Source organism: Oncorhynchus nerka, linkage group LG27 (genome assembly GCF_034236695.1).
Source record: "Oncorhynchus nerka isolate Pitt River linkage group LG27, Oner_Uvic_2.0, whole genome shotgun sequence".
In the NCBI taxonomy this organism is placed as follows: domain Eukaryota; kingdom Metazoa; phylum Chordata; class Actinopteri; order Salmoniformes; family Salmonidae; genus Oncorhynchus; species Oncorhynchus nerka.
The window spans coordinates 43,515,086-43,542,172 of record NC_088422.1 but is presented as its reverse complement, the minus strand read 5'-3'; the positions used below and the strand labels follow the sequence as shown (position 1 = coordinate 43,542,172).

Genomic DNA, 27,087 nt, shown 5'->3' with positions numbered 1-27,087 from the left:
CAAAGTGTCAATATTTTGTGTGGCCATCATCATTTTCCAGCACTGCCTTAACCCTCGTGGGCATGGAGTTCACCAGAGCTTCACAGATTGCCACTGGAGTCCTCTTCCACTCCTCCATGACGACATCACGGAGCTGGTGGATGTTAGAGACCTTGCACTCCTCCACCTTCCGTTTGAGGATGCCCCATAGATGCTCAATAGGGTTTAGGTCTGGAGACATGCTTGGCCAGTCACCATCACCTTTACCCTCAGCTTCTTTAGCAAGGCAGTGGTCGTCTTGGAGGTGTGTTTGGGGTCGTTATCATGTTGGAATACTGCCCTGCGGCCCAGTCTCCGAAGGGAGGGGATAATGCTCTGCTTCAGTATGTCACAGTACACGTTGGCATTCATGGTTCCCTCAATGAACTGTAGCTCCCCAGTGCTGGCAGCACTCATGCAGCCCCAGACCATGACACTCCCACCACCATGCTTGACTGTAGGCAAGACACACTTGTCTTTGTACTCCTCACCTGGTTGCCACCACACACGCTTGACACCATCTGAACCAAATAAGTTTATCTTGGTCTCATCAGACCACAGAACATGGTTCCAGTAACCCATGTCCTTAGTCTGCTTGTCTTCAGTTAACTGTTTGCAGGCTTTCTTGTGCATCATCTTTAGAAGAGGCTTCTTTCTGGGACGACAGCCATGCAGATTTGATGAAGTCAGTGTACGGCGTATGGTCTGAGCACTGACAGGCTGACCCCCCCCACCCCTTCAACCTCTGCAGCAATGCTGGCAGCACTCATACGTCTATTTCCCAAAGACAACCTCTGGATATGACGCTGAGCACGTGCACTCAACTTCTTTGGTCGACCGTGGCGAGGCCTGTTCTGAGTGGAACCTGTCCAGTTAAACCGCTGTATGGTCTTGGCCACCATGCTGCAGCTCAGTTTCAGGGTCTTGGCAATCTTCTTATAGACCAGGCCATATTTATTTAGAGCAACAATTCTTTTTTTCAGATCCTCAGAGTTCTTTGCCATGAGGTGCAATGTTGAACTTCCAGTGACCAGTCAGTATGAGGGAGTATGAGAGCGATGACACCAAATTTAACACACCTGCTCCCCATTCACACCTGAGACCTTGTAACACTAACGAGTCTCATGACACCAGGGAGGGAAAATGGCTAATTGGGCCCAATTTGGACATTTTCACTTAGGGGTGTACTCACTTGTTGCCAGCGGTTTAGACATTAATGGCTGTGTGTTGAGTTATTTTGAGGGGACAGCAAATTTACTGGGTTTGGCGGATGCCAGGAGAACGCATCCTGCCCAAATGCATAGTGCCAACTGTAAAGTGTGGAGGAGGAATAATGGTCTGGGGCTGTTTTTCGTGGTTCGTGCTCCTTAGTTCCAGTAAACGGACATCTTAACGCAACAGCATACTATGACATTCTAGACAATTCTGTGCTTCCAACTTTGTGGCAACAGTTTGGCGAAGGCCCTTTCCTGTTTTAGCATGACAATGCCCCCGTGCACTAGCCTGCACAACAGAGCCCTGACCTCAACCCCATCGAACACCTTTGGGATGAATTGGAACGCTGACTGCGGGCCAGGCCTAATTGCCCAACATCGGTGCCCGATCTCACTAATGCTCTTATGGCTGAATGGAAACAAGTCCCCGCAGCAATGTTCCAACATCTAGTGGGAAGCCTTCCCAGACGAGTGGAGGCTGTTGTAGCAGCAAAGGGGGGACCAACTCCATATCAATACCCATGATTTTGGAATGAGATGTTTGATGAGCAGTTGTCCACATACTTTTGTCATGTAGTATAGCTTCAAGCACTGTTGGTCCATTACTTACTACCCCTAACAGTGTATTCACTGTCTCCATTCTTACCGCCATGTATACATTTCCCTTCATGTGAGCTTTACACATGTTAGACAGCCAGTCTCTAGGTGTGATTGTACTGACCACAGCGCAATGAGCACGTAGCTTCAGGCCTCATAGTTTCCATCAACGTTGTAAACACTTCTACCCAAGAGTCTGACCTGAGACAACCCCCAGTGCTGTCAACACTTCACTCCTTCCTCCTCTTTGCGCTAAAAATGGCACCCTATTCCCCATAGGGCAATGGTCAAAGGTAGGGCATTTTATAGGGAATAGGGTGCCATTTGGGACACACCCTAAGAGTGTGTCTCCTGTCTCAGGACAGATTACCACATCATGCATTTGACTTATTTGAAGTCAACTTCAATAAGGTAGGGACGTCCCAAGGATCCCGGCTAGCACAGACCTTTTCACAGGCTACAAGTACAGCTTGGGTTGCGTCCCTTTTAATATATCCTTTCTCCTGAAGTGTGCATTTACTCACTACTTCCCACAAATCTAAAATAATTGGATTAGTGGAGGCATGGGCTCGTGGGAGTTTCCATATTTCTTATGCCAGTTATTTCCTTTCGAATCAGTGAAGGGAAGTGAACAGGTGGGAGGAAGGAGAGATAATTGGCATATCCCAAGTGTTTTTCCTGGAACTATTATTCTCTCTTAAATGACCAGACCATCCCTTCCTCCATGAGGATGTACTGTGAAAAATCTCTATCTCGCTCTCACTCTCTCCAGGAACCTGTTCTATGTGTACCCCCAGCGGCTCAACTTTGTCAACAGGCTGACTTCAGCAAGGAACATCACCATTAAAATCCAGTTTATGAGTGGAGAAGACCCAAGCTGTGTGCTGCCTGTGAGTTTGACATACACACACACACACACAATGTGTGTCGCTGTGACATTTTTTGGGGCGTTTTTATCGATTTTACTCTGCTTTCTTTTTCCTCCTAGGTCATTTTTGGAAAATCAAATGGTCCTGAGTTTGTGCAAGAAGTATACACCCCAGTCACGTACCATAACAAGCAAGTGGATAGATACTAATAATATAACTACTGCATGAAATGCATATTACATTTTCTAATATAATAAGCTTCATTTTCTTCTGCGTGACTGGGACTCAGGTCCCCAGACTTCTATGAGGAGGTGAAGATAGCTCTGCCTGCCAGGCTGACTGAGAGACACCACCTTTTGTTTACCTTCTACCACATCAGCTGTCAACAGAAACAGAACCAGACAGCCACCAGTGAGACATTCATAGGATTCTCTGTAAGTCTGATCCCTCACACCTGGTCTCACCTGGGCCTATAGTCATGAAGTGCCTCAGAGTAGGAGTGCTGATCTAGGATCAGCTCCCCCCTGTCCATGTAATCGTATTCATTGTGATCGAAAAGGCAAAACTGATCCTAGAGCAGCACTCCTACTCTGAGACGTAATGGCTGCGTTTACACAGGCAGCTCAATTCTGATCTTTTTGCCCAATTATGGGCAATAGACCAATTATTGGCAAAAGATCAGAATTAGGCTGCCTGTGTAAACACAGCCTTTATAAATACGGTCCCTGGTCTCATCTGATCTGGATCACACTGGTTTCACGTGGTCTTACATGAACATGCAGCTACTCTACTGAACGTGGCGATGCACACAACAGTTCATTCATGTGTATGTATGATCAATATGTTTGGTAAGTGATACTCCTCAATGATGTGTAGATAGTCTATCTCCTGTACGTGGGTGTCCATAGTGTCTGTCAATAGTCAATGTGTGCTGCTAGCTGATGTACTGTCTATCCCTCTGTGTACTGTAGTGGCTGCCTATACTGAGTTGTGACAGATTACAGACTGGTCAGTACTGCCTTCCCATCGCCCTGGACAGACTGCCTGTCAACTACTCACTGCACTCTCCTGAGGTAACCATTCATTTGTCCATTTCAGTTCTCCAGACAACAGTTAAAAAAATTAAAAATATCTGTAGAATGTGAAGAGGAGTGGCTCCCCCTTGTGGATAGAATATACTTATTTGCCATTTATTGATTGATTTACTAATTTATTGATTGGGTTTAGATTTTTTGTTGAAGCGCAAGGCTTGTGAGTAGGCTCAGAATTAATAATATGTCTCACTCTCTCTCTCTGCAGAAAATTCCCCCTCAGGTCCCTCCAGTCAGGTGGATGGAGAGCCACAAAGGAGTGTTCAACCTGGAGATACAGGCTGTGTCCTCTGTACACACACAGGTGAGTCTATACACAGGCACACACACACACAGGTGAGTCTATACACATGCACACACACACACACACACTATTTTTCATATATTTGTTAACCCCTTCCCCACCCTAGGATAACCACTTGGAGCGTTTCTTCACGTTGTGCCATGCCCTGAAGGGCGGAGCGACGTTCCCACTCCGGGTTCGGGAAGAGAAGATTCCGGAGAACAAGCTGGAGCACGAGCTGAAGCTGAGCATCATCTCCCTGCCCTCCTCCAGACTAGAACCTCTGGTCCTCTACCTCCACCTGGTCTTAGATCAACTCTTCATCCTCATCATGCAGCCCATGGTCATCGCTGGACAGATAGGTACCTATATATAGGGGGACGTCACCTGGGTTTTCAGACAGACAGGCACCCAGGGGGACATCACTGTCCTGGGCTTTCAGACAGACGGGTACCTAGGGGATTTCACCTGGGTTTTCAGACAGACAGGCACCCAGGGGGACGTCACTGTCCTGGGCTACGGGATAGGGGATGTCACCTGGGTTTTCAGACAGACAGGCACCCAGGGGGACGTCACTGTCCTGGGCTTTCCGGCAGACTGGTACCTAAGGGATGTCACCTGGGTTTTCAGACAGACAGGCACCCAGGGGGACATCACTGTCCTGGGCTTTCAGACAGACGGGTACCTAGGGGATTTCACCTGGGTTTACAGACAGACAGGGTCACTGTCCTGGGCTTTCAGACAGACGGGTACCTAGGGGATTTCACCTGGGTTTTCAGACAGACAGGCACCCAGGGGGACATCACTGTCCTGGGCTTTCAGACAGACGGGTACCTAGGGGATGTCACCTGGGTTTTCAGACAGACAGGCACCCAGGGGGACGTCACTGTCCTGGGCTTTCAGACAGACTGGTACCTAGGGGATGTCACCTGGGTTTTCAGACAGACAGGCACCCAGGGGGTCACTGTCCGCTTTCAGACAGACTGTCCTGGATGTCACCTGGGTTTTCAGACAGACAGACTGTCCTGGGCTTTCAGAGCAGGACAGACACTCCACTGGAAGGACAGACAGGAAGTGGGAGAGTTTACCTGATGTGTTTGACCTGTGTTGTGTTAACCGTGTGTGTGCATGTATTTATTTCCTAGCCAACCTAGCCCAGATAGCTTTTGAGTCGGTGGTGTCCATCGTCAACAGTCTCCACAACAGCCAGGAGCTGGCCAGGGACCAGCAGGGTAGGAACGGTCTCCTAGCAACATACCTGTACTGGGTGTTCCGCCTGGCCGACTCTCCCCGGGATCTCCTCAACACAGGTAGGTACCACCAGACACGTTGTCATGGTGATGGGAGTAAGAGACTGGACGTCACTTTACATGAAATTTGCCTCGTGAGCACTACTAGAATATGCTTCGCTGAACACAGTAACTGCAGATAAGATACATGAAACAGTACTAATTTAAATGAAGGGTAACTATGTAATTACACCAATACATTGCTATAGTATTTTACCTAGTTCTTTTCAGATGATCTCATTTTGCTCTGTTGTAGCTTTGGCAACTGTGTGTGTTTTCTATCCCAGTTTGCTCCTCTCCCTGTAGGCTTTACAGACGCTCCCCACCCCTTAGCTGCAACCCTTCTAATTTAGTGTACCCTGCGCGCACAACCCATGTGGAATTTCTGGGTTGTGCGTTTGGAACTGCCGATCTGAAGTCAAGAATGCCGAGTTCATCTCAGCCTATGCTGCCCTTCAGTCCCTAGACTTTTTGGCCCGGACGGAGACATGGATCACCCCAGAGAACACTGCACAGGGCCACTCATTTCTCCGGTGGAGATTTTGTCTTTTCTCCATCACTCACCTGTCCATCTCCTCATTTGAATTCCATGCTGTCGCTGTCACTTGTCCACTCAAGCTTTACGTTGTTGTCTATCGCCCACCAGGTGCCCTTAGAGAGTTCCTCAATGAGTTTGACACCTTGATAACCTAATTTCCTGACGATGGCTCACCGCTCTTTGTACTAGGCGACTTCAACCTCCCGATGTCTGACTTCGATTAATTTATTTCCAACTCTTTCCTTCCCATCCTTGCCTCTTTCGACCTCACCCTTTTGCAGTCCCCTGTCACTCACAAGGCAGGCAATACTCTTGACCTCCTCTTCACTAGAGGCTGTTTGCCTGCTAATCTCAAGGCAACCCTCCCTCCAGGTCTCTGATCACTACTTTGTTTCTTTTTCAGTCTCCCTCTCCTCCAACCCTAGCCACTCAGCTCCTACCCAGATGATCATGCACCGTCGCAATTCTCTCTCTCTCTCTCTCTCTCTCTCCTCTCCTCTCCTCTCCTCTCTCTATTCTTTTCCTCTTCTATCATATCTCCCTTCTGCTAAATCCTCCTGCCTCTTCGACCCTACTAACCTCCCTTTACACATGCTATGACTTTCTCCTTTCCCCTTTCTTCCCGGCCGGCTCGGCCCTCCCCTCCTGCTCTGTGGCTGAGTGACTCATTATGAGGCAATGGAGGAGAACTTCACTTCTGGAGGACCTATTATCCTTTCACTCCCTCCTCTCTACCTTCTCTTCCTCTGTATCTGCTGCTAAAAGCACTTTCTATTGCGCTAGATTTCAAGCGTCTGCCTCTAACCCTAGGAAACTTTTTTTCCACCTTCTCCTCCCTCCTTAATCCTCCACCCCCCCCTCCTCCCTCTCTGCAGATGACTTTGTCAGCCACTTTAAAAAGAAGATTGTCGACATCCGCTCTTCATTCACTCAGCTTATTGAATCCACTGGTCCCACTCCCACTACCCTACGCCTTGACCTCTTTCTCCCCTCTCTCTCCAGATGAAATCCAGCGACAAGTGAGGTTCAGCCTCTTGACAACCTGCCCGCTCGACCCCATCCCCTCCTCCCTTCTCTCGACCATCTGTGGAGACCTTCTCACTTCCCTCATCCCAGACCACTGACTTAAAAATGTCCAGAATCGCTCCCCTCTTCAGGAAACCAACTGATGTCAAAAACTACAGGCCCTTCTTTCTTTTCTTTCATAAACACTTATGCGTGCTGTCTCTGACCGACTCTCACACTATCTCTCTCAGAACCATCTTCACCCTAACCAGTCAGGCATCAAAACGTGTCACTCAACCGAGACTGCTCTTCTTTGTGTCCTGGAGGCTCTCTGCACTGCCAAAACGTCATCACAGTTGACAACTCCAAGGTGTCCCCCTCCCAGAATGCAAAGAACCTTGGCGTGACCCTGTCGTTCTCTACAAACATCAAAGCAGTGACTTGCTACGCAGGTTCATGCGCTACAACATCTGTAGAGTACGACCCTGCCGCACACAGGAAGCGGCGCCGGTCCTAATCCAGGCATTTATCATCTCCCACCTGGACTACTGCAACTCGCTGTTGGTTGGGCTCCTTGCCGGTGCCATCAAACCACTGCGTCTAATCCAGAACGCTGCACCCCGCCTGGTGTTCAACCTTCCCAAATTCTCCCATGTCACCCCGGTCCTCCGCACACTCCACTGGCTTCCAGTCAAAGCTCGGATCCACTACAAGACCATGGTGCTTCCTATCTTCAGACTCATTCTCAAACCCTACACCCCAACTCCGTTCTGCCACCTCTGGTCTCTTGGCCCTCCCACACCTACGGGAGGGCAGCTCCAGCTCAGCTGAGTCCAAACTCTTCTCTGTCCTGGCACCCCAATGGTGGAACCAGCTTCCCCCTGAAGCTAGGACAGCAGAGTCCCTGCCCATCGTCTGAAAACATCTGAAATCCTTCCTCTTCAAAGAGTATCTTAAATAGCATCCCCTCCTCGCACTTGATTCTTACTTCCTCTTACCTGCAGTGAAGCCGCTCAACATTTACATTACATTCTGTCATCTAGCAGACTCCCGTCCAGAGCCACCCACAGGAGCAACCAGGGTCAAGCTCCCCACCCAGGGGCACATTGACAGATCTCCCACAAAGTCAAATAATTGGGGACCTGAATAACCTCTTGGCCACAGGCCCAAACTCCCAACCGCCAGGCCACCAACCATCCAAGATCCCCCACAGTTCCCCCAAGAGCTGCCCCTCAAGCATTCGAGACCCTCCCACAGCCCCCCTCTACCCCGATAAACCTCCCACTCCACTCCCAACCTCCAAACTTCCCAAGCCCTGTTTAGAGTGTAGGTTTAGTGTGTAGGTTTAGTGTGTAGGTTTAGTGTGTAGGTTTAGTGTGTAGGTTTAGTGTGTAGGTTTAGTGTGTAGGTTTAGTGTGTAGGTTTAGTGTGTAGGTTTAGTGTGTAGGTTTAGTGTGCAGGCTTAGTGTGCAGGTTTAGTGTTTAGGTTCAGTGTGCAGGCTTAGTGTGTAGGTTCAGTGTGTAGGTTCAGTGTGTAGGTTCAGTGTGTAGGTTCAGTGTGTAGGTTCAGTGTGTAGGTTCAGTGTGTAGGTTCAGTGTGTAGTTTTAGTGTTTAGTGTTTAGGTTCAGTGTGCAGGTTTAGTGTGCAGGTTCAGTGTGCAGGTTCAGTGTGCAGGTTTAGTGTGCAGGTTTAGTGTGCAGGTTTAGTGTGCAGGTTTAGTGTGCAGGTTCAGTGTGCAGGTTTAGTGTGCAGGTTTAGTGTGCAGGTTCAGTGTGCAGGTTTAGTGTTTAGGTTCAGTGTGCAGGTTTAGTGTTTAGGTTCAGTGTGCAGGTTTAGTGTGCAGGTTTAGTGTTTAGGTTCAGTGTTTAGGTTCAGTGTGTAGTTTTAGTGTTTAGTGTTTAGGTTCAGTGTGCAGGTTTAGTGTGCAGGTTCAGTGTGCAGGTTCAGTGTGCAGGCTTAGTGTGTAGGTTCAGTGTGTAGGTTCAGTGTGTAGGTTCAGTGTGTAGGTTCAGTGTGTAGGTTCAGTGTGTAGGTTCAGTGTGTAGGTTCAGTGTGTAGTTTTAGTGTTTAGTGTTTAGGTTCAGTGTGCAGGTTTAGTGTGCAGGTTCAGTGTGCAGGTTTAGTGTGCAGGTTTAGTGTGCAGGTTTAGTGTGCAGGTTTAGTGTGCAGGTTTAGTGTGCAGGTTTAGTGTGCAGGTTTAGTGTGCAGGTTTAGTGTGCAGGTTTAGTGTGCAGGTTTAGTGTGCAGGTTCAGTGTGCAGGTTCAGTGTGCAGGTTTAGTGTGCAGGTTCAGTGTGCAGGTTTAGTGTTTAGGTTTAGTGTGCAGGTTTAGTGTTTAGGTTCAGTGTTTAGGTTCAGTGTTTAGGTTTAGTGTTTAGGTTCAGTGTGCAGGTTTAGTGTGTAAAGTGAGGTGTGACCAGGTAGATCATGCCAGTGACATGGCTCTCCCCTGTGTGTCCAGGTCCAGATGGGGTGTTACCTCCCACTGAGGGCCGCTACAGTACTATGGGGCGGGCCTCGGCCTCCACAGTAGGAGCCATGTTACTGCAGTCTCGGCTCCGCAGCAGCAGCAACCCTGATATCCCTGCTCCACACAGTGCAGAGGACACAGAGGTCACAAACATCCTGTCAGCTAAGGTACTGATACACATGCAGAGCCGTGGTTGAGTGGGTAACACACACGGAAAATCCATGTCTGTGTCCCAAATGGCAACTTGTGGGCCCTGGTCAAAAGTAGTGCACTATATAGGGAATAGGGTGCCATTTGGGACGTAGGCATGTCTGTTTGTCTCTGTGTTTCTAAAGCACCAATAACCCAGATGGTTCAGTGTGGTTCAGGTTCTTCCTGACCACCCCGTTGTTGCGGTCTTCTCCGTCAGGGCTACAACAACCCAGGCTGTCGCATGTCCACCTATGTGGATTCGAGCAGCCACCCTCAGAGGTCTACAGGCGGGACCCGGCCCTCCAACAGAAAGGTAACGCATACCAGAAAGACCCACCGTAATAAATTGTTATTCACAACTGTGATACCAACAGTCACCAGTGGAGGGCAGTATTATACTGAGAAGGACAGAGCATATACTAACATGTAAAACTTCTGTAAACTACTGTGTCTTTCATACTGGCTAAACACTGACAATAACATCCCCATTTGCATTCTGAGTAGAATGCTATTTATACATCTCGTTGGGATGTTACGTAGTAGCCAGTAATATCTTACATATAGTGTGATGTGTGGTTCTATGGTTCTGGAGCAAACTACACTGCATGTGATATAGAAGCTGAACATGACGTTGACCTGAGGTTCTACACAGTCTCAGACTTAACAGACATCAGATTGTGTGTGTGTGTGTGTCTGTGTGTGTTTCAAAATGAAATCACTTTGAGACACTGTTCTTGTGTTGTCAGCCATGTGCAAATAAGACCAGACCCTTCCCTTGAAACGGTGTATCTGATTTCCCTGGCTGGGGTCACAGTGGATTGGCTAGCTCTGGTTTGTGTTGAACTGAGGATTGTAGCCACCAGCTATAATGTGACTGTCTCAGTCTCTTATCTCTCTATCTCGCTAGCTAACATAGGTTGTATTTAGCTTATAAGAAGTACCACTGAGATAGTCAGGATGGATGTGGTTCTTATAAAGAGTACGCTGTGTTCTACATGTAGGTTAGCAGACACTACTGTATTAGTGGTGGTAGTGACCCAAGGCTCTCTGTTTCTCTGACAGCAGTTCCATGAAGAGTTGGCTCTACAGATGGTGGTCAGCACAGGAGTCTGCAGAGAGAATGTATACAAATACGCCTGGTTCTTCTTTGAACTGCTGGTAAGTGTGTACAATATATTTTACAATATAGCCTTAGTGCGTTTTGCTTAATGGAGTTGTTCATGGACTACAAAAAGTGTGTGTGTGTGTGGGCGTCTCTCTGTGTGTGTGTGTGTGGGCGTCTCTCTCTGTGTGTGTGTGTGTGGGCGTCTCTCTGTGTGTGTGTGTGGGCGTCTCTCTGTGTGTGTGTTTGGGCGCCTCTCTGTGTGTGTGTGTGTGTGTGTGTGTGTGGGCGTCTCTCTGTGTGTGTGGGCGCCTCTCTGTGTGTGTGTGTGTGTGTGTGGTCTCTCTCTCTCTCTTTCTCCAGGTGAAGAGCATGGCCCAGCATGTGTCTCAGCTGGAGAAGCAGGACGCCCCTCGCAGGAGCCGCTTCTCAGACCGCTTCAAAGATGACATCGCCACCATCGTCTCTGTGGTTACCGCCGAGATAGGGACCATCCTGGTCAAACAGCAGAAGGTTCCGAACAGTGTATAATTCATATACGCTAGCACTTTTTGTAGACTCAATTCATCATATCATCACTTAACTTCCAATACTAATTTTAATCAAAATAAAATAAAATGTTTGATCTTGTGTCTCTCTAATGAGACCATTGGCTGGTATTAACTGAAAATCAACTGTTTGTTTTTGTGTTGTTGTTAGGAAATGGAGCAGGCAGAGAAGGTCAACATCAGCCTTGCCTTCTTCCTGTATGACCTGCTGTCTCTCATGGACCGAGGCTTCGTCTTCATCCTGGTCAAAAACTACTGCAACCAGGTCACTACCACAATACACTTCCAAGCCACAATATTCTACCGTCCTATTTTAAGTGACGCTACAAAAGATGGTAGTTACCTATAGGAAGTTGCTTACAGCATAACTACAAAGTAGGTGACCAATTCTAGACTCTATTTCTATGTCGCTGACCATATCCCATGTCAATAACTTAACTTAACCATGTGACCTGCCGTAACCTTTCTGATGGGTTATTTCCAGATGTCGGCAAAGAGCATTTCCATGCCAACCATGATCGGTATACGATTGGAGTTCCTGCGTATCCTGTGCAGTCATGAGCACTACCTCAACCTCAGCCTTTACTTCAGTAGTCCCGCCTCCGCACCCGCCTCCCCATGCCCATCCATCTCCTCACAGGTCAGTCTGCATGTCAGTCAAAATCCTATCGGCCAGTCCTCTCTCTCTCTCTCTCTCTCTCTCTCCCTCTCCCCTCTCTCCCCCCGTCTCTCTCCCCGTCTCTCTCTCTCTCCCCGTCTCTCTCTCTCCCCTCCCCGTCTCTCTCTCTCTCTCTCTCTCCCCTCTCTCTCTCTCTCTCTCTCCGTCGTCTCTCTCTCTCCCCCGTCTCTCTCTCTCTCTCTCTCTCTCTCTCTCCCCGTCTCTCTCTCTCTCTCTCTCTCTCTCTCCCGTCTCTCTCTCTCTCTCTCTCTCTCTCTCTCAATTCAATTCAAGGGCTTTATTGGCATGGGAAACATGTGTTAACATTGCCAAAGCAAGTGAGGTAGACAACATACAAAGTGAATATATAAAGTGAAAAACAACAAAAATTAACAGTAAACATTACACATACAGAAGTTTCAAAACAGTAAAGACATTACAAATGTCATATATATATATATATATATACAATGTTCTCTCTCTCTCTCTCTCTCTCTCTCTCTCTCTCTCTCTCTCTCCCTCCCCGTCTCTCTCTCTCTCTCTTCCCCCGTGTCTCTCTCTCTTCCCCGTGTCTCTCTGCAGAGCTCCAGTTCATGTAGTTTCCAGGAGCAGAGGATCCTGGGCCTGTTTGATCTGTCCCAGGAGTTTAAACAGCAGCACTACCTTACTGGTCTACTGCTCACCGAGCTCAGCGCTGCACTGGACATGGAGTCAGAGGGGTCAGTAGACACACACAGGGGTAAGGTCCAGATGAAGGCCATCAATGCCACCTACAGTCTGCTGTGTGCCCATGACCTGGACCAGCGCTGTGCCCAGCCTGAGGTCAGGGCCAAGGTGGCCACTCTCTACCTCCCCCTGGTGGGCATCATCATTGACTCCATCAACTACCTGGACTTCACAGGTACTGGCCTTGGCCACATTTCCATATCCACCCCTAGATCGTACCCATTGGCACTTAATGTACACTGGCTAGGGAGTTGGTTGATTGGTTTGGAACTGGGTTCATGTGAACTGTGTTTTGAGTGTTTGGTGCAGAGCCGTGGCTGGTAACAATCGCCGCTCTCAACAAATATGCCACTCCCCACCGGAGACGACCCTTTCAACTTTCTCCCCTCTCTACCTCTGTGTAACCCTTTAGTAACATCTAATCTGTCGAAATAAAGCTTGAAACTACTTTCAAAAAAGTATTTGACCCTTGTGTGTCTCTGTAGTGTCGGAGGCTCGCGGAGGGAAGAACAAGACGGGTGGATCAGACGACGACCCCGACAACGTCACGCCCATCAATCAGTCTATTGCCATGGCGATCGCCGGCAACCCCTTCAACACCTTGGCGAGGAATGCCCTGCCTTCCATGGCGTCTGTGGTAAGACTGTAGGAATGTTGCTATTGTTTCGTATCAGTGGGACTTTCTCTTTTCACCTCCGAGCACACACTGTATGTTTGAGTTCCTCAATCAGACCTGGAGGAAGCTTGCTTTTCAAACTGCATCAACGTGATTTTATTAACATTTCAATTAGAGGAGTCAATTTGCCCACAAACTTGGTGTGTAATTGCTCTGCGTTTTTGTGACTAGCAGTGTCCGTCTGTGTGTTGGCGCATTGTAACAGGTGTGCTGCTGTGAGGTAGACTGATGAGCTGTCAGATGCACACCCGCACTCCATCCATTCTGAGACGCCAGCTCTCTCTCTCCCTCGCTCTCGTTCTCGTTCACTCACTCACGCAGACACACACACGGGAGATGCTTTATGGGCAGGCATTATAATCATAAGTGACCTGGGCTGTCCTGAGCAACACAAGACATCCATCAAGCGTAGCCACGGCGACACTGCAGCCACTGAACACCTTCACTCTTGTCCCTCCTCTCACAACTTGCCTGTGCTAGATGAATGTGTGCCCTATATACGCTATACACAATGCTATCGATGGCTGGTCTACTTGGAGTATTCATCCAACTCAACCCCTTAGTGAGATGGGGGGGGGGGCACCTGTTTCCTCCAAATTGAGAATCCATAAGCCACACTACATCTCCGATCACATTGCAGTGAATCTGTCCACTTTAAAGTGTACATCTCTAATCCCCTTCCTCTACCAGTCTGCTGAAGGCCTTTGCAAGACTGTACCTCGGATTCAGTCTTTGGCGATTACCACGTCACACCGCGCGATGTTACCAAATGTGAAATCTTGATATCAACCTGGGCCAGATTTGTACGATTTTGCTCTGGTTCTGTCGTCACATTCTGCGATTGGCTTGCTAGGCGACGTCAGGCCGACATAGGCTACGTCAACTGCAGCGGTGTATTGGACCTGCGCATGTGCCCAGCACCGGCGTTGCAAGACTCACTCTATGCTTAATGCGCGAGTGAAGTGAGTTATAAAAGAAATAAACGGAAAGTATCCATCTTAGAAATTAGTTTTCACGTGCAAACTTTATATGAGCGTTTTATTTTGATGGCCCATTTTGTGCATTAAAACTTCTTATGGCTGGCTGGCAGTATTGAGTAGATTGGATGAATAAGGTGCCCAGAGTAAACTACCTGCTACTCAGGCCCAGTATTAGTAGATTTGGATATAAAACACTCTAAAGTTTCTAAAACTGTTTGAATGATGTCTGTGAGTATAACAGAACTCATATGGCAGGCAAAAACCTGAGGAAAAATCCAACCAGGAAGTGGGAAATCTGAGGTTTGTGGTTTTTCAACTCTTTGCCTATCCAAGATACAGTGTCAATTTGGTCCGATTGCACTTCCTAAGGCTTTTACTAGATGTCAACAGTCTCTAGAACCTTGTTTGGGGCTTCTACTGTGAAGGAGGGAGGAATGAGAGCTGATCGAGTCAGGTGTCTGGCAGAGTGCCATGAGCTCATTCAGGCGTGTTCCCGTGAGAGTTAGCTGCGTTCCATTACATTTCTACAGGCAAAGGAATTCTCCGGTTGAAACATTATTGAAGATTTATGTTAAAAACATCCTAAAGATGTATATAATCAATCATTTGATGTATGAATGGATTTTTTTTACATTTCGTCTGGCCTGCGCGTCGTGAATTTGGATTTGTGAACTCAAGGCGTGAACAAAAAGGAGGTATTTGGACATAAATTATGGACTTTATCGAACAAAACAAACATTTATTGTGGAACTGGGATTCCTGGGAGTGCATTCCGATGAAGATCATCAAAGGTAAGTGAATATTTATAATGCTATTTCTGACTTCTGTTGACTCCACAACATGGCGGATATCTGTATGGCTTGTTTTTGTGTCTGAGAGCCGTACTCTGATTATTGCATTGTGTGCTTTTTCGGGTAAAGCTTTTTTTAAATCTGACACAGCGGTTGCATTAAGGAGAAGTTTATCTAAAGTCCCATGCATAACACTTGTATTTTCATCAACATTTATGATGAGTATTTCTGTAAATTGATGTGGCTCTCTGCAAAATCACCAGATGTTTTGGAAGCAAAACATTACTGACCGTAACGCGTCAATGTACACTGAGATTTTTGGATATAAATATGGATTTTATCGAACAAAACATACATGTATTGTGTAACATGAAGTCATATGAGTGTCATCTGATGAAGATCATCAAAGGTTAGTGATTCATTTTATCTTTATCTCTGCTTTTTGTGACTTTCTGTGACTAGGTGCTGACCTAACATAATCGGATGGTGTGCTTTCGTCGTAAAGCCTTTTTGAAATCGGACACTGTGGTGGGATTAACAACAAGTGTATATTTAAAATGGTGTAAAATACTTGTATGTTTGAGGAATTTTAATTATGAGATTTCTGTTTCGCGTTTGGCGACCCTGCACTTTCACTGGCTGTTGTCATATCGATCCAGTTAGCGGGATCTAAGCCATAAGAAGTTTAACAATATCCCATCGGGTAGCCTGATTTCAGATGTGTCATGTACCAAGATGATTAGGGAAATAGTTTTTCTTGCGCAGCATGTAGGCTAAACGTTTACATCGAACTATTAGGCCTATATTAATCTGACTTCACAATAATCGTATGTGCCGGCCGTGTTCCTATTGGTTAGTCACCGGGATTGGCTCGTAGCGCCAGCCACACTACACAATTAAGGCAACAAAATTCGGACACTGCTTAAACTTTGTCAGAGCCTACGATCGCACGTAGCTGCACTTAATCGGCAGACGTTGACCCTGTCAGCCTGAACGAGCCAAGACCTCCGACAATCGTTTACGAGCTAAGAATTTGCCCACGTTGTGGAAATTTTGTCTGGAATAGCAAAATTGTTGCATAAGATGGCTGAAATCGTTCAGTCTTCAAAAGTCCGTGGCCACCCTGTGTGTGCATGTTTTCCTATAGTAGTATAACTCTGTCTCCCTCCTCTCTACCAGTCTGGTAAGGCGGTGGCCACCTTGTCAGCAGAGACCAGTCGTAACCTGCTGCTGTGTTTCCTGTGGGTGATGAAGAACGCTGAGAGGAGTCTGATCCAGCGCTGGACTGTCGACATGCCCTCAGCACAGCTCAACAGACTGCTAGAACTACTCACCATCTGTGTTTCCTGCTTTGAGTACAGGGTAACAATGTCTGCACCCTGCATGGAGTACATACCTAATTAATTTGTGTAAATATGATGTAAATGTACATTTTTCTCACTGTGTGTGTGCATGCCTCTGCACTTGTGTGTGTGGTGCAGGGGAAGCAGAGCAGTGATAAGGTGAGCACCCAGGCCTTACAGAAGTCCCAGCAGGCCAAGATGCAGCTGGAGGACTCCCTACTGAGGGGCATCGGAGCACGGGGGGAAATGATGCGCCGGGTTGGAGGTCAGTCCCACCCACTACTCTCTCTGATTGGTCAGAACTACCGTAGCTACATGCACAGTACACGTCTTCTAAGTACATCTCCTGAAGAGCAGCTGAAAAGGGGAGGATGGTACTCCTAGGCTGCTTTTTGATTGAACGAGAGCCTGTCTGCCCTCTTATCCCTGCCCCTTTGACCCGGACAGGAAGTGACCGCGCAGGTCAGAGAGAGAACCTACGCTGGAGGAAAGACCTGACGCAGTGGAGGCAGACCAACGACAGACAAGACAAGTGAGTTAGACACACACACACACACACACACACACACGGGTACATACGCAATTCTTGCAAACATGTATTACTCACCTCTCCTGGTAACTATGGCTCAGAAGACCAATTGTCAGGCAGTGTCTTGTGAAGACAATGTCAAGGAAGAGAACCCATAGAGGCAGAACGAGGTCTCATCCTTGTGCCTTTTTACTCTCAGAACGAAAGCAGAGCTGGACCAGGAGGCTCTAATCAGTGGGAATCTGGCTACTGAGTCCAACCTCATTGTCCTGGACCTACTGGAGACCATAGTACAGGTCACAACATCGCTCTCCTTATTGTTTCTCTACCTGTTCATCTTTCTTCCGTCCTCTTCGATCTTTCCTGTCCTCCTCTCTCCTCTCTCCCTCTCTCTCTTCTCTCTCCTCTTCTCTCCTCTCTCTTCTCTCTCTTCTCTCTCTTCTCTCTCTCTCTCTCTCTCCTCTCCTCTCTCTCTCTTCTCTCTCTCTCTCTCTCTCTCCTCTCTCCTCTCTTCTCTCTCTTCTCTCTCCTCTCTCTCTTCTCTCTCTCTCTCTCTCTCCTCTCTCTCTCTCTCTCTCTCTCTCTCCTCTCTCTCTCTCTCCTCTCTCTCTCTCTCTCTTCTCTTCTCTCTCTTCTCTCTCCTCTTCTCTCTCTTCTCTCCTCTCTCTTCTCTCTCTCCTCTCTCCTCTCTTCTCTCTCTTTCCTCTCTTCTCTCTCTTCTCTCTCTCCTCTCTCTCTCCTCTCTCTCTTCTCTCTCTCTTCTCTCTCTTCTCTCCTCTCCTCTCTCTCTTCTCTCTCTCGTTGTGTTGACGACTGCTGATTGTTTGTAGATCAGTCTGTCACCATATACCCACAATGCTTTACGAATTTGATACTCTCTCGAACACGGCCTGCGTCACAATGTCCTCTCTGGTTCCATTGGCTGACCGTATTCTTTCTCTCACTTGTGGTTGGTTGTCATGACAGTCTGTCTCCCGCACAGGCTGTTCCGTTGGCTGACTGTAAGGACAGTGTAGTGGGCGGAGTACTGAGGGTGTTGCTACACTGTCTCACCTGTAACCAGAGTACAACCTTCCTGTCTCACTGCTTCAGCACGCTTCGAGCGCTCATCGTCAAGGTAGGGTGTGTGTGTGTACACACTATGTACTGACAGTATTGTGTGCTGCGTGCGCGTTTATATACTGACAGTATTGTGTGTGTGTGTGTGTGTGTAGTTTGGTGACCTGTTGTTTGAAGAGGAAGCCGAGCAGTGTGCCGACCTGTGTCAGAAGGTGCTCCAGTACTGTAGCAGTCATGAGGGTGGAAACAGAAGCCAGGCCTGCGCTACCCTATACCTCATCATGAGATGCAGCTTCAGCTCGGCCAACGTGAGTACACGCACGCACACTGATTCTGTCTCATCCGTTTTCCTCTACCACCCAGCTTTAATGTCTTTTCCATGTCTATTTTGAGCTCAGTGGAGACATTTGCTGAGTGATGTGTTTCTGGGTAGTGAGAAGTGAACAGGGAGATATGTCACTGTCTAACCCCTGTGTCCCGGCCTTTCTGTAAGTAATGTGCGAGTTAGAAAAAGGGGGAGGTGGAGAATGAGACGGCGCGTGGGAGGGAGAGGGAAGGACAGAAGGTCATCTGAGCTTCTCCCCTCTTGGCACAATCTCTAATTCAGAGTGAATGACCTTTACCTCTTCTGTTTTAAACAACCTCCATAGCCGTGGTGTGAAGGATCTCCTTCACCCACCCTTTGTTTGTTTTCATCCCCCTCACCACCTCTCCATATCCCATTTAGCATCTAAATAAAACCATGAAGCAGGGGTCATATTCATTAGTGCACACCGTTGCAAAACGTAGCCAAGCGTGTTGCCACAAGTTTCTTATTGGACAAGTTCAGGTTGTCCCCTCCCGGTGTCTGGCCATGTTCCTCTGTTTGGTTCCTGGTGAAAAAGACCAAGGTTTTTCCAGGGAGGACATGGATACGAAGAGAACGAGTGAAAGAGAGGAGGGAGGATGGTGAATGAGAGTTTTTGATGGATTGCCAGTGCACAGTTGAAGTGAGGCCATCTTTCGGGATGATGGTGGAGAGAGGGTAGGGGAGATGGAGACCGAGTGAGGGGATGACAAATAGTGGAAAGAGAAAGGAGAAGGAGTGAGGTCATCGCTCAGAGCCCCCCACACAAGGACAACACACACACGCACACATACATGTACACACACACACATTGTATCAATGCCAGTGATGGCCGTTTAGGCCCTGGCTCCACGTTGGATTTAACAGAATGGGGCCGTAGAGATGATCCATAGGTGATTATGTCGCAGCTAATGGGAGATCGTTTCCCGCTTTGCTGCTGATGGTGGAGATAGATGGGGTTACACACACACACACACACACACACACACAACAATGTCAGGGTTAAACCTTCCATTACCTGGAGGAGACTGTGACACCCTTAACAACAACTGGACTGACCTAGAAAGAAGAAGAAGAAGAAGAAGGATAGAGAGAGGGACATGACCTGGACAGAGAGAGGGACATGACCTGCACAGAGAGAGGGACATGACCTGCACAGAGAGAGGGACATGACCTGCACAGAGAGAGGGACATGACCTGCACAGAGAGGACATGACCTGCACAGGAGAGGGACATGACCTGCACAGAGAGAGGACATGACCTGCACACAGAGCACAGAGGGACATGACAGAGAGAGGGACATGACCTGCACAGAGAGGGACATGACCTGCACAGAGAGAGGGACATGACCTGCACAGAGAGAGGGACATGACCTGCACAGAGAGAGGGACATGACCTGCACAGAGAGAGGGACATGACCTGCACAGAGAGAGGGACATGACCTGCACAGAGAGAGGGACATGACCTGCACAGAGAGACAGGACATGACCTGCACAGAGAGAGGGACATGACCTGCACAGAGACAGACCTAGACAGGACATGACCTGACAGAGACAGAGAGAGGACACATGACCTGCACAGAGAGAGGGACATGACCTGCACATCGAGACAGAGACAGAGAGGGACATGACCTGCACAGAGAGAGACAGACCTAGACAGGACATGACCTGACAGAGACAGAGACAGACCTAGACAGAGAGAGAGGGACATCAGAGACAGAGACCTGACACAGAGAGAGGGACATGACCTGCACAGAGAGAGGGACATGACCTGCACAGAGAGAGGGACATGACCTGCACAGAGAGAGGGACATGACCTGCACAGAGAGAGAGACAGGACATGACCTGACACAGAGAGAGACCTCGAGACAGGACATGACCGAGACAGAGACAGAGAGAGGGACATGACCTGCACAGAGAGAGACAGAGACATGACAGAGACAGACAGACCTAGACAGAGACATCGAGACAGACCTAGACAGAGACATCGAGACAGACCTAGACAGAGGGACAGAGACCTGACACAGAGAGACATCGAGACAGACATCGAGACAGAGACATCGAGACAGAGACATCGAGACAGAGACATCGAGGGACATGGACCGAGACAGAGACAGAGACAGAGACCTAGACAGGACATGACCTGCGAGACAGAGAGAGGGACATGACCTGCTAGACAGAGACATCGAGACAGAGAGAGGGACATGACCTGCACAGAGAGAGAGGGACAGACCGAGACACAGAGAGACAGGGACATGACCTGACAGAGACAGAGACAGAGACATCGAGACAGGGACGAGACAGACCTAGACAGAGACATCGAGACCTGCACAGACAGAGGAGACATGACCTCGAGACAGAGAGACAGAGGGACATGACCTGACCTAGACACAGAGACAGAGACATCGAGACAGACCAGACAGACATGACAGACCTAGACAGAGCACAGAGACAGAGACATCGACAGACCTAGACAGAGACATCGAGACAGACCTAGACAGAGACATCGAGACAGACAGACAGAGACATCGAGACAGAGACAGAGACATCGAGACAGACCGAGACAGACAGAGACATCGAGAGACAGACCTAGACAGAGACATCGAGACGAGACAGACATCGAGACACAGAGACATCGACCTAGACAGAGACAGAGACAGACAGAGACTAGACAGAGACATCAGAGACACAGACAGAGACATCGAGACAGAGACATCAGACAGACATCGAGACAGACAGAGACAGAAACCTAGAGACAGACCTAGACAGAGACATCGAGACAGACCAGAGACATAGACAGAGACATCGAGACAGACCTAGACAGAGACATCGAGACAGACAGAGACTAGACAGAGACATCGAGACAGACCTAGACAGAGACATCGAGACAGACGAGACAGAGACTCGAGACAGAGACATCAGAGACAGACATCGAGACAGACCAGACAGACATCGAGACAGACCTAGACAGAGACATCGAGACAGACCTAGACAGAGACATCGAGACAGACCTAGACAGAGAGACAGAGACAGAGATCGAGACAGAGACATCGAGACAGAGACATCGAGACAGACCTAGACAGAGACATCAGAGACAGACCTAGACAGAGACATCGAGACAGACCTAGACAGACAGAGACAGACCTAGACAGAGACATCGAGACAGACCTAGACAGAGACATAGACAGACCGAGACGAGACAGACCTAGACAGAGACATCGAGACAGAGACATCGAGACAGAGACAGACAGACCTAGACAGAGACATCGAGACAGAGACATCGAGACAGACCAGAGACAGAGACACCTAGACAGAGACGAGACAGACCTAGACAGAGACATCGAGACAGACCTAGACAGAGACATCGAGACAGACCTAGACAGAGACATCGAGACAGACCTAGACAGAGACAGACAGACCTAGACAGACATCGAGACAGACAGAGACATCGAGACAGAGACAGAGAGACTAGACAGACATCGAGACAGAGACATCGAGACAGACCTAGACAGAGACATCGAGACAGAGACCTAGACAGAGACATCGAGACAGACCAGAGACATCGAGACAGACCGAGACAGAGACATCGAGACAGACCTAGACAGAGACATCGAGACAGACCTAGACAGAGACATCGAGACAGACCTAGACAGAGACATCGAGACAGACCTAGACAGAGACATCGAGACAGACCTAGACAGAGACATCGAGACAGACCTAGACAGAGACATCGAGACAGAGACATCGAGACAGAGACATCGAGACAGAGACAACGAGACAGAGACATCGAGACAGAGACATCGAGACAGAGACATCGAGACAGAGACATCGAGACAGAGACATCGAGACAGAGACATCGAGACAGAGACATCGAGACAGACCTAGACAGAGACATCGAGACAGACCTAGACAGAGACATCGAGACAGACCTAGACAGAGACATCGAGACAGACCTAGACAGAGACATCGAGACAGACCTAGACAGAGACATCGAGACAGACCTAGACAGAGACATCGACAGACCTAGACAGACCGAGACAGAGACCTAGACAGAGACATCGAGACAGAGACCTAGACAGAGACATCGAGACAGACAGAGACAGAGACATCGAGACAGAGACCTAGACAGAGACATCGAGACAGAGACATCGAGACCGAGACCGAGACATCGAGACCGAGACATCGAGACAGACCTAGACAGAGACATCGAGACAGACCTAGACAGAGACATCGAGACAGACCTAGACAGAGACATCGAGACAGAGACATCGAGACAGAGACCTAGACAGAGACATCGAGACAGAGACCTAGACAGAGACATCGAGACAGACCTAGACAGAGACATCGAGACAGACCTCGAGACAGAGACATCGAGACAGAGACATCGAGACAGAGACATCGAGACAGAGACATCGAGACAGAGACATCGAGACAGAGACCTAGACAGAGACATCGAGACAGAGACCGAGACAGAGACATCGAGACAGACCTAGACAGAGACATCGAGACAGACCTAGACAGAGACATCGAGACAGACCTAGACAGAGACAGACAGACCTAGACAGAGACAGAGACAGACCTAGACAGAGACATCGAGACAGAGACAGACCTAGACAGACAGAGACCTAGACAGAGAGAGACCTAGACAGAGACAGAGACATCGAGACAGACCTAGACAGACAGACCTAGACAGAGACCTAGACAGAGACCTAGACAGAGACCTAGACAGAGAGACATCGAGACAGACCTAGACAGACCTAGACAGAGACCTAGACAGACCTAGACAGAGACCTAGACAGACCTAGACAGAGACCTAGACAGAGACCTAGACAGAGACCTAGACAGAGACCTAGACAGAGACCTAGACAGAGACCTAGACAGAGACAGAGACCTAGACAGAGACCTAGACAGACCTAGACAGAGACCTAGACAGAGACCTAGACAGAGACCTAGACAGAGACATCGAGACAGACCTAGACAGAGACCTAGACAGACCTAGACAGAGACATCGAGACAGACCTAGACAGACAGACAGACAGTCACACACAGGTGTGAAAGTAGTAGACCAACAGATAGACCCTTAAAGGGGAATATTTACAACCCCAAAGTCTACTTTATTAGTCAATACACGACTGAGCAATGTCATATCATTCTTTAATATGTCCTTTTTATAGCTTGCTTTTATGTATACAGCCAGCCATGCTAGTAAAACTGTAACGTTAGCCTGTGTTACTGTCCTGAACATCTCGAAAACTAAAAGTGTTGTATTTTTGTACGAAGAATTCCAGAAAGTTCTAGACCTCAGCTGAATCTGGTATTGAATAATGTGGCCGTTGAGCAAGTTGAGGAGACTAAATGACCTTGTTACCTTGGATTGCAAAGTGTCATGGTCAAATGGATGGTTGTAAAGATGGGGGACGTCTGTCTGTAATGAAGACCTGCTCTGCTCTTTAGACTCCACACAGCAAGTCCTGCAGGCTCTAGTTGTATCATATCGGCCTTATTGCCCGGTCATAAGGTCAGGTGCTGCAAAGAAGGACTAGGAAAACTGCAGCCGAACGTCTCGCTCTTCACTGTAATCGGAGGGATAATATCGCAACAGCTAATGGGGATCCTAATACGATACCTACATACCCTCCACTCTAAGCCCTGATACTGAGGATAGGCCTCCTCCCTGTCAAATCCACCCCTCAGAAATGACTGTCACAGAGGGCCACATAACAGGTGAAAGCACCCTATTCCCTATACAGTGCACTCATTCTGACCCGGGCCCAAAGGAGTGCACTATGTAGGGAATAGGTTGCTCTTTGGGATGCAGACTAGGTCAACCCTAGATGTTCATGTCAGTCCCTCTCCCTCACTGTGCAGAACTTCTCCCGGGTGAAGATGCAGGTGACCATGTCTCTAGCCTCTCTGGTGGGGAAGTCCGATGACTTCCATGAGGAGTACCTCCGCAGGTCCCTCCGCACCATACTGGCCTATGCCGAGGAGGACACAGAGATGCAGAACACACCTCTACCCTCGCAGGTAACGCACACGTTCGCACACGGACTGCGGGAATGCCATTCACAAACGTGTTGATATCGACCCTGGCCCTCGTCTGTGTAGGTGGATGAGCTGCTGAGGAACCTGAACAGTATCCTGTCAGACACGGTGAAGATGAGAGAGTTCCAAGAAGACCCAGAGATGCTCATGGACCTCATGTATAGGTACACACACACACACACACAGACTCCTGCTTTATGTCTCTGTGGTTTGGTTGTTTCTCCTCTGTTTGTTGCTCACTATGGAAACCATGTAGTAGCAGTTTGGTACAGTGATCTGGGTTTGTGTACGTACAGTAAATACATGCAGGTTGTGTGTGTGGGTGTGAATGCATACTCTCTCGGGTCACGGGTCATCTGCTTACATTCTGCATCTGTAAAAGGCCGTTGAAGCTTCAATTTACGTTAGGCTACCTAAAACTGACCGCCAGCCCTCCCCAGGGGTCAAGAATTTGGCATCACTCACACACTTCCTCCCCCCTCTCTCTCTCCAGGATAGCAAAGGGTTACCAGACGTCGCCCGACCTGAGGTTGACCTGGCTGCAGAACATGGCGGAGAAACACAAGAACAGGAAGTGTTTTACAGAGTCGGCCATGTGTCTGGTCCACGCCGCGGCCCTGGTGGCTGAATACCTCAGCATGCTGGAGGACCACAAATACCTACCTGTGGGCAGTGTCACCTTTCAGGTGCGGTACACGCACGAACACACAATACTGAATCTGGAATGTTGACTGTGGCCAGAAGGGGGAACTGTACACTGAAAACATAATATATAGATTGTTTGGCTGCTATCTTGGTTAATCACTTAGGGACAGATGTTTTAGTAAAAAAACGCTATATCAGTAACACTTGATTGGTTGGTTCCCTTTTGTAATACGCTGGATGAGTCTGATCGGTTGGTTGATTGATTGGTTGTGCAGAACATCTCTCCCAACGTGCTGGAGGAGTCGGCAGTGTCCGATGACGTCCTGTCCCCAGACGAAGACGGAGTCTGCTCAGGGAGATACTTCACCACCGGTGGGCTGGTGGTCCTACTGGAGCAGGCAGCAGAACTCTTCAGCCAGGTACGTCACACACACACACACACACACACACACACACACACACACACACACACACACACACACACTGAGTGGAGGACATGCGCATGCTAAATAATGGTACTGCTGCACTTACATAAACGCACAACAATCGTACACTATGTGGCCAAAAGTATGTGGACTTAAAATGACTTCAACCCCATCGAACTCCTTTGGGATGAATTGGAACGCCGACTGCGAGCCAAGCCTAATCGCCCAACATCCGTGCCCGACCTCGCTAACGCTCTTGTGGCTGAATGCTGCGGGGACTTGCTTCCAATGTTCCAACATCTAGTGGGAAGCCTTCCCAGAAGAGTGGAGGATGTTGTAGCAGCAAAGGGGGGGACCAACTCCATGTTAATGCCCATGATTTTGGAATGACACGTACGAAGATCAGGTGTCCGCAAACTTTCGGGCCATGTAGTGTATGTTGTCAGTGAGTGTCGTTGCTGTTGTTTTCAGGGTGGTCTTTATGAGGCAGTGAACGAGGTGTACAAGATCGTTATGCCTATCCTGGAGGCTCACAGAGATTTCCGGGAGCTGGGCTCCGCTCACCACAAACTCCAGAGAGCCTTCGACAACATCATTCAGAAGGTACAGACAGCCGCATGGACTACCGTTTACGAAGGGCTTTACATCCACAGTACATATGAAGTGTTTACAATCATGGTGAAATGCTTACAATGAAAATAGCCTTTTTTATTTTATTTTTTATTTTTTATACACAATACTGAGTCTCTTTCATGTGTTTGTCTTGTCGTCCCAGGGCCATAAGAGGATGTTTGGGACATATTTCCGAGTGGGGTTTTATGGGGCCAAGTTTGGAGACCTGGACGAACGAGAGTTTGTTTACAAGGAGCCAGGGATCACCCACCTGCCAGAGATATCCCACAGACTGGAGGTGAGAGAGGGTGTGTGTGTGAGGATGTGTGTGTGTGTGTGCCCACCGTTGTGTGGATGCTTTTACCGTAATGATAGAAGTACTGAATCTATTCACATGAGTACCGTATGCATTGCTGTTGTAGAACTTCTACAGTCAGTGTTTTGGAGATGCCCTGGAGATGATCAAAGACTCCAAAGACATAGACAGGAGCAAACTGGATGCTAACAAGGTACAGTATACGACACTACACTACCAAGTCATTACTGCCGAGTCCCATTTGACTACCTTCTCCGACTTGCATATGTCAAACAACAAGATGCATCTCTTCATTTACACCCCCCCCCCCCCCCCCCCAGGCCTACATCCAGATCACCTATGTGGAGCCCTTCTTTGACGATTATGAGATGAAAAACCGCCTGACCAACTTTGAGAAGAACTTCAACCTGCGTCGCTTCATGTACACCACGCCCTTCACCAAGGCCGGGCGGCGCGGCGAGCTCAACGAGCAGTACAAGAGGAAGACCATCCTCACCACCATGCACGCCTTTCCCTACGTCAAGACACGCATCAACGTCATCCAGAAAGAAGAGGTATGCTGGTGGAACTGAGCGCGTACAGCTTCTCAATGCCTGGGTCCCTCGTTGCCTTTTGATCATTTGATCATTACTGACTTTTAGGCAAAAATACTGATATTTTATCTCTCCAAATCTAACTCGCACACTCCCCCTTTCATTCTCCTTCCTCTAACCCCCCCCCA

General features: G+C 48.5%; 1 protein-coding gene across 4 annotated transcripts in view; it reads left to right on the top strand.

Annotated features, from left to right (window-relative positions):
• Positions 1 to 27,087, top strand: part of dock8 (dedicator of cytokinesis 8) — a 92,551-nt gene that overhangs the window by 52,895 nt on the left and 12,569 nt on the right. For 2 of the 4 annotated variants that reach the window (XM_029638300.2, XM_065011694.1), the window contains 29 exons: positions 2,602 to 2,719; positions 2,818 to 2,888; positions 2,988 to 3,132; positions 3,670 to 3,771; positions 3,998 to 4,093; positions 4,200 to 4,434; positions 5,218 to 5,382; positions 9,366 to 9,541; positions 9,784 to 9,879; positions 10,629 to 10,724; positions 11,032 to 11,193; positions 11,368 to 11,481; positions 11,701 to 11,856; positions 12,457 to 12,775; positions 13,086 to 13,237; positions 16,227 to 16,409; positions 16,529 to 16,655; positions 16,838 to 16,922; positions 17,119 to 17,215; positions 17,902 to 18,036; positions 18,134 to 18,286; positions 24,192 to 24,350; positions 24,432 to 24,532; positions 24,862 to 25,054; positions 25,289 to 25,432; positions 25,910 to 26,041; positions 26,214 to 26,348; positions 26,473 to 26,559; positions 26,687 to 26,920. In XM_029638300.2, the coding sequence (XP_029494160.2) occupies positions 2,602 to 2,719; positions 2,818 to 2,888; positions 2,988 to 3,132; positions 3,670 to 3,771; positions 3,998 to 4,093; positions 4,200 to 4,434; positions 5,218 to 5,382; positions 9,366 to 9,541; positions 9,784 to 9,879; positions 10,629 to 10,724; positions 11,032 to 11,193; positions 11,368 to 11,481; positions 11,701 to 11,856; positions 12,457 to 12,775; positions 13,086 to 13,237; positions 16,227 to 16,409; positions 16,529 to 16,655; positions 16,838 to 16,922; positions 17,119 to 17,215; positions 17,902 to 18,036; positions 18,134 to 18,286; positions 24,192 to 24,350; positions 24,432 to 24,532; positions 24,862 to 25,054; positions 25,289 to 25,432; positions 25,910 to 26,041; positions 26,214 to 26,348; positions 26,473 to 26,559; positions 26,687 to 26,920 (4,168 nt within the window). The remainder of the gene's footprint in view (positions 1 to 2,601; positions 2,720 to 2,817; positions 2,889 to 2,987; positions 3,133 to 3,669; positions 3,772 to 3,997; positions 4,094 to 4,199; positions 4,435 to 5,217; positions 5,383 to 9,365; positions 9,542 to 9,783; positions 9,880 to 10,628; positions 10,725 to 11,031; positions 11,194 to 11,367; positions 11,482 to 11,700; positions 11,857 to 12,456; positions 12,776 to 13,085; positions 13,238 to 16,226; positions 16,410 to 16,528; positions 16,656 to 16,837; positions 16,923 to 17,118; positions 17,216 to 17,901; positions 18,037 to 18,133; positions 18,287 to 24,191; positions 24,351 to 24,431; positions 24,533 to 24,861; positions 25,055 to 25,288; positions 25,433 to 25,909; positions 26,042 to 26,213; positions 26,349 to 26,472; positions 26,560 to 26,686; positions 26,921 to 27,087) is intronic. The other 2 variants (XM_029638302.2, XM_029638303.2) reach the window with 2 other exon arrangements.